Below are 7,523 nucleotides of genomic sequence, written 5' to 3'. Positions count from 1 at the left end.
AGGGGTTAGGTAAGATTTTGGTTGAATGCATTCAATTGAGCGACTGACTAGGTATCCCCATTCCCTAGTGGAAATCCTAAACATGAGTCATGAGTCTTCTCATTGCTCTGTTTACATAGGCCAGTGAGATGATTGTTATTCAGTCAAAAGTGAAGAGATGCACCCTCCAGTGGCTAACAGGAGTATTTCACTTTAACAATGACCAAGTAACACAGTAGTAAGTTATTAGGAATATTTTTTATATTAAAATGAATTGTACAATTAAGAAACAAACAAGTAAGTTGGTAATTATCAATACATTGCATACACTATACGTGGCTAAATACAAGTGAACTACACAAAATGATATATTTCTGTGGAAATAAAGGCTTACATAGAGAATACATGTCTACCAGATGGTGTAAGGCCCCTAGACATAATAACAAAACATACAAATAAACGAACATACAACCAACAAATGCAAAAATGTAAATATTCATACTATATTGATGCTGAACTCTGCAACTGCCAGATGTTGAAGACTGTTGAAGAGTGCGCTTAAAGAATAGCTACATGGCTCAGGGCTAATATACAGTATACTGTATAGTATATCCTTCCCTTTCTTTTATATAAGCTTTGATACAAGAAACTTTATCAACATTTCAAGGCAGGCACTTTGAAGGCTTGTATATCAGCTGGTTAAAGCAACAAGAACAATTACTGAATACAATTTAAAAGCCAAAGCTAAATGGGAATATACCCAATACATAGAATAGCTCCCTTTACTATATGTACTTTCCTCTGCCTTACTGAGCTGAGAGAGCTGAAATAGTGAGAGCAGTTTAGCAGGAGAGGCCCTCTAGTTGGCCGGGTTTAGTTTCCTCCATATTCCTCTCATCTGTCTTGCACTTTCATATGAGCAGAATGAGGAAGTAGGTCAAGGGATATGAAAGGTGGGTGGCCATATTGATTTAGTCTCAGAGCCCTCTGAGGGAGACAAGAGATGAGTGATGACGCGAGACTTCAGTGTCAGGGGACATTTCAATTGGGAGGATCTGCCTTGTTTCTGTCAATCATCGACTGACATGGAGTTCCATTTGTTGAATATGCTGAGTCATCATGGCAGTTCGACTTCTAGTCCCATGTCTGCAGTAACTGTGGTTACTATACTAGTCCTTATAGGACTTCTACGTCTCCTGCGTCTCCTATAGATGCAGCATTAAGGCCCGCATTCCTCCACAGTTTGTATTATGACCATAAGAAGTTAGCGTATGGCTTAGTGAAGTTTAGATAATACCAAAATAAAACAAAAGCAAAGAAAAACAAAAAAAGGGTTTACTACTATTGATATAACATTAACAACATACTGCATCAGAGTATTGTCAAACTGTAATGACATTTGGATACCAATAGCATTACAAGGGGTATCATCTGAAAGCACATGCCTTGCATGGTTAGTCATACTGCCTACTCTGCAACCAATGCAGACATTTCGATGAAATACATAATCTTTTCCTCAGAATGTCTATAAGTACATTTACATTTTTGTAATTTAGCAGGCGCTCTTATCCAGAGCGACTTACAGTATTGAGTCCATACATTTTCATACATTATACACACTGGTCCCCCTTGGGAATCAAACCCACAACCCTGGCGTTGCAAGTGCCATGCTCTACCAACTGAGCTACACGGGACATTTGTACACTGCTTCATTCCCTCTCCAGAACAAGAAAACACACACGAACGCCTTTGCACACGCACACACGCTGTAAACATAGTCATATTCATCACAGTCATAAACACAAGTGCACTCACATTGTTTTACACAATATCTTTATATAAGAATATAGATTCAATTTCTGTATTTACACTCCATACAAAAACGTTTGTTAGGACTTTATTTTGTGTACAATATTAGTATTTTGTTTTGTTTTCCCATGAGTGAAAACTTGAATGGTGTCCTATCACCATCCGACTATAATGTAAGTGCACAAGAAACAAACGTTAAAAAAGAAATGAATACGGCTTGCTTCATTAGAATATCACTTTGGGAATTGGTCATGACCTTAAAAAGCCAAGTAATGCAAGCCAAATGCACTAGTGAGGATTCATACTTCATTCATATCATTGAAGGCAATTAAACAAACAAGTTGTGACAGAAACTGTTGTTACACAGTAATATAAACAAAGACAAGGCATCAGCAAACAAAACAGAAGACAATGCAAAAATACAAAGAAAACCAGTTCAATTTGAAGTTGCTGCTTTTTGTTCCATTGCTGACAGAAGTGACAAGGTGTAATTCAAGGAGTCCTTGTATTTACTGCAAACACTGATATGGGGAGATGGATGGTGTGTTTGACCACACATGATGAGGGGATGGCTTGTCTTCACAACACCCTCACTGAGACATCTCTTAAGGCAGAGGGTTGTCTATGAACGCGTACAGATGGAAGGATGAATAGACTCATGGAAGGATGAATAGATTCGTGGATGGCTTCCTCCTCTCTCTGTCCTCCATTTTTACCTCGTAAGGCAATGTGGCGCATGTTTAGAAGTTGCAATAGTTGGTTTGGTTGTGCTCTGTAAAGCACATGGATCCATTTACAAGGGGTGGTAAAGAGAATATTCCATTGGTGTCTATAACAGGGAGGCTTAGAATCTGTTGGGGAAAAAGTATGACAAAAGATAGAATCAGATGCCTGGCTTGTTTCATAAAGTTTCATATCATAAAGTAAAAATTATTAATATCAAGAAATTACTTCATAACTATTTAGGGCCTTGAGTTTTCCTATCTGCGTGAAAACCAGTTCATTTGGTAAGGAACAAATCACCGCTCCATCCATAACAGTAGCAGCAGAGGACGAGAGGGGGCTTAGTTACCTGTGTCTGTACGACTCCGCTGCATCCAGCCAGGTACTGCTGCATGGCCAGTAGGCCCTCAGGGGTGGTTATGTTGGCCACCAGAGGGCGAGACGGGGGGCTGGTGCGGGCGTTGTCCTGGATGACGGCTGACGTGCCCACCACCGGCTCACTGGGGCCCCACTGGAAGTAGCAAGAGCCCTGTGGAGGACTCTGGTCTTGGGGGTCCACCATCCTACTCTGGCATACAGACAACGTGGGGGCCAGCCTGGTGCCATCCACGTGGCTGTTTCCATTAGGGAGGGGGGGTGAGATGTTCTCAAACATGCAGCTACTGGATGGAGCAGGCTGGCCATTGGCCAATCCCCCCTGCTGGGTTTGGTGGTACAGTCTGTTGGGGTTCTGTGGCCAAAGGCCTGTGAGAGGGACTCTTTGGGTCTCTGTGGCTTGACTGTGACAGTCAGGGATGAATTTGTGTCCATTCTGCATTATTCCATTCTGTATTGTGCTGGCTGGGGGTGGCAACTGCTGCTGGTTCTGGGGCCACTGCCGAACTCTCTGGATTTTGAGTGACTGAAATGGTGCACTGTTTCCCTGAAGGCAAGCAGTCGGAAGGGGATTAGATAGATTGAGATTGCTAGATTCAATCTGGGGTGAAACAAAGGCATTACTGGGAATCATGGATGCCCAGCCATCCACCAGACTAGGTGCTACATGGTTGGACTGCGGAACCGAGATCTGCTGTGGTCCGTTTGGTGCCATTGTAGCTGGTAAGCCATTATGAGTGAAAAACTGTGGAGGTGACTGGTTAGAGTGGACTCGGCCAGTAATACCCTGAGGGCTTCCCATGTGGTTGTTTGGTGCCTGAGCACAGGATCCAGCCATGTTGGTGCCAAACGTAACAGCCCCGTTCTGGCCTGAGCTGTGTGGGATAGTGAGCTCGGGGAGCTCCAGAGAGGGGGTGAAGATGTGGTTGAGCTGTAGCTGCTGCAGGGTGGGGATGTTCCGGTCCATCTGAGGGATCTGGGGGCCAAAGTGGGAGAGCCTCTGGGTGCTGTTGAACACCTGGTGTGGTCCTGCCTGGTTCTGTCCTGCCAAATCATCTGGTCCATTGTCTGTTACCTGACCAATTTGACCGTTCACTTGGGAGCCATTATGGATAAAGCTGCGGCTGTCAAGCAACCCGGGCTTGCACTGTCCGACACCTGTAGGGCTGACCATTCCTGTGAATGGTCCATCCTGGTTGTTGTTGTTGTTAAACACCTCTGTGAACAGGTTTAGGTTAGGGTTGTTGTTGACCATATTGGAGCAGTTGGGCTGGTTACCGCTCTCCTGGCTGCTCTCCTTGAACAAGGCTTCCTCCACGTAAGAGAAGATGTCATTGGTCATGATGTCATCCAGCTCCGGGGAGGTATCCCCGCTCCCAGTCCCGTTGGATTCCTGGCTCAGCCTGAGGAGGGCACTCTCCCACTCCATCAGTTCGGCCGCGTCCACGTCCAGCCCCTGCAGCGCCTCACACAGGTCCCCATCTCGTGCCATCTTCTCCAGGGCGTCTATCATGTCCACCACCGCCCCCTTCTGCATCACCACACTGGGACCGTCACCATCATCATCCCCGTCGGGCCCCTGGGGCTCCATGCTACTCTGCCAGGAGTTACAGGCCACGTTGGTGAGCGCTCGGCTGTCCATGAATGCCTGGTCTATGGGTAGCTGAGGCTCCTGGGGCTGGGTGTAGACGGACTCGTCTTGCTTCAGTAAGGAGCCCAGCAGAGACTGGGGGTCCAGAGACTCCACCTTGCGGATTTTTGGGGAGTTGGTTTGGAACTCAGTTGCATCCAGAGTGGGGCCGGTCTCGTACAGCAGGGCCTCCCCGGTGGTGAAGCTGAAGGGCAGCTGCATCTTCCTCTGGCGTAAATGCTCCTCTCCCTCAGAATTACTGTATCATATGTATGAATGAATGAATATGCAATCATATATTTTGAGAAACAATAAAAAATGATGATACAGACAGATACTGATAACTCACAGCAAAGCTCTCTGGCGTGCGATGATGAAGTCAGGCCTTCCTCCTTTGTAGACAAGCCTGGCATTGGCCTGAACCCAGACCCAGCATCCGGTCTTCTGAAGTAGTCTGAATGTGGTCAGACCACTCTCTCCTGTCTTAATCACTGAGAGAAGAAGAGTCATAGCATTAGATAAATCTGCAAAAAAATATTGATCAAACGAATAAAGAGTTATTATACAGTTGAAGTCGGAAGTTTACATACAATTAGGTTGGAGTCATTAAAACTCATTTTTCAACCACTCCAAAATGTTGTTGTTAACAAACTATAGTTTTGGCAAATCTACTTTGTGCATGACACAAGTAATTTTTCCAACAATTGTTTACAGACAGATTATTTAAATTATAATTCACTGTATCACAATTCCAGTGGGTCAGAAGTTTACATACACTAAGTTGACTGTGCCTTTAAACAGCTTGGAAAATTCCAGACAATGATGTCATGGCATTAGAAGCTTCTGATTGACTAATTGACATCATTAGAGTCAATTGGTTGTGTACCTGTGGGTGTATTTCAAGGCCTACCTTCAAACCCATTGCCTCTTTGCTTGACATCATGGGCAAATCAAAATAAATCAGCCAAGACCTCAGAAAAATAATTGTAGACCTCCACAAGTCTGGTTCATCCTTGGCAGCAATTTCCAAACGCCTGAAGGTACCATGTCCATCTGTACAAACAATAGTACGCAAGCATAAACACCATGGGACCACGCAGCCGTCATACCGCTCAGGAAGGAGACTTTTTGGTGCGAAAAGTGCAAATAAAAAAAAAAGTGCAAATCAATCCCAGAACAACAGCAAAGGACCTTGTGAAGATGCTGGAGGAAACAGGTACAAAAGTATCTATATCCACAGTAAAACGAGTACTATATCGACATAACCTGAAAGGTTGCTCAGCAAGGAAGAAGCCACTGCTCCAAAACCGCCATAAAAAAAGCCAGACTACGGTCTGCAACTGTACTTTGGTACAAAGATTGTACTTTTTGGAGAAATGTCCTCTGGTCTGATGAAACAAAAATAGAACTGTTTGGCCATAATGACCATTGTTATGTTTAGAGGAAAAAGCGGGAGGCTTGCAAGTCGAAGAACACCATCCCAACCGTGAAGCACGGGGGTGGCAGCATCATGTTGTGGGGGTGCTTTGCTACAAGAGGGACTGGTGCACTTCCCAAAATAGATGGCATCATGAGGGAGGAAAATGTTGTAAATATATTGAAGCAACATCTCAAGACATCAGTCAGGAAGTTCAAGCTTGGTCGCAAATGGGTCTTCCAAATGGACATTGACCCCAAGCATACTTCCAAAGTTGTGGCAAAATGACTTAAGGACAACAAAGTCAAGGTATTGTAGTGGCCATCACAAAGCCCTGACCTCAATCCTATAGAAAATTTGTGGGCAGAACTGAAAAAGTTCTGAAAAAAGAATGTGCGAGCAAAGAAGCCTACAAACCTGACTATGTCAGGAGGAATGGGCCAAAATTCACCCAACTTATTGTGGGAAGCTTGTGGAAGGCTACCCAAAACGTTTGACCCAAGTTAAACAATTTAAAGGCAATGCTAAAAAATACTAATTGAGTGTATGTAAACTTCTGACCCACTGGGAATGTGATGAAAGAAATAAAAGCTGAAATGAATCATTCTCTCTACTATTATTCAAACATTTAATATTCTTAAAATATAGTATTGATCCTAACTGACCTAAGACAGGGAATTTTTACGAGGATTAAATGTCAGGAATTGTGAAAAACGAAGTGAAAATGTATTTGGCTAAGGTGTATGTAAACTTCCGACTCCAACTGTAAATGATGAAGAAAACCTACTTCTGACATGGTTGTCTGCGCAGTACATCATATCAGCTGCATGGATGAACTGATAACCAGAGCCTCTCATACACAACTCCATCTCTGAGTAGCCCAGGACAACCTTCCCCCTGTAGAGAGATGACAAGACAGGACACACCATATGAGCATTAGTGGAAAGTACAGCACATAACACATGTTCACCTGTGAAGTCATCCCTCAAACATTTTGAATGTATAAGTGAAATTGTGACAAGAAAAGTCATACATTTGATCAAGGCACAGGTTAAATACTACCATACGTCTTTCCTAAATGTAGGCCAAGGCTTCCAACTTTTTGGGACCCAGTGAGAATTAGTTTCAGGCTTGTAGAGTCACCTGGCATCAACACCCACGGGGGTGAAGTCCAGCTTGTGTTTGGTCTGGAAGAAGATTGTCTTAGATCTGATCTCCAAAATGGACGGGTTCTGGACTGGGGTGGCGATGGTGAAGAGGCCCAGGTTGGGCTGGCTGCGTGTCCCGTCATCCCCCAGCATGCTCTGGGCATGGAGGAACTTGAGACGCCCCTGGAAGTTCAGAGCCTGAATATGAGGAGAACAAAGGGATGTTAGATTCAGAAACTTGGCTAGTGACTGTATAAAAAGTTTAGCCAAACTTTGCCAAGATCCACCACTCACTTTATACTGTCATATTAATCAACGGTGCTTGTATGTGTTATTATTAGGGTAGCAAAGGGAGGGTATATTACTGGAAACTTTCAAAGCTTACCAGTAAACTACCAGAATTTTGGTAACTTTCAAGGATTTTATCACAAGACATCTAGTG

The 7,523-nt window shown here is 43.9% G+C and overlaps 1 protein-coding gene across 2 annotated transcripts in view; it reads right to left on the bottom strand.

The window, feature by feature from the left end:
• Positions 1-218: 218 nt before the first annotated feature.
• The window catches only part of LOC129821205 (aryl hydrocarbon receptor-like), a 53,659-nt gene continuing 46,354 nt past the window's right edge, over positions 219-7,523 (bottom strand). For both annotated transcript variants that reach the window (XM_055878580.1, XM_055878581.1), the window contains exons 7-11: positions 7,077-7,279; positions 6,721-6,830; positions 4,866-5,007; positions 2,861-4,775; positions 219-2,639 (exon numbers count right to left, since the gene is read on the bottom strand). In XM_055878580.1, the coding sequence (XP_055734555.1) occupies positions 2,529-2,639; positions 2,861-4,775; positions 4,866-5,007; positions 6,721-6,830; positions 7,077-7,279 (2,481 nt within the window). In that variant the 3' untranslated portion in view covers positions 219-2,528. The remainder of the gene's footprint in view (positions 2,640-2,860; positions 4,776-4,865; positions 5,008-6,720; positions 6,831-7,076; positions 7,280-7,523) is intronic.

Source organism: Salvelinus fontinalis, chromosome 23 (assembly GCF_029448725.1).
Source record: "Salvelinus fontinalis isolate EN_2023a chromosome 23, ASM2944872v1, whole genome shotgun sequence".
NCBI lineage: Eukaryota > Metazoa > Chordata > Actinopteri > Salmoniformes > Salmonidae > Salvelinus > Salvelinus fontinalis.
Note: the sequence above shows the minus strand (reverse complement) of the source record. Positions and strands in the feature narration are given on the sequence as shown.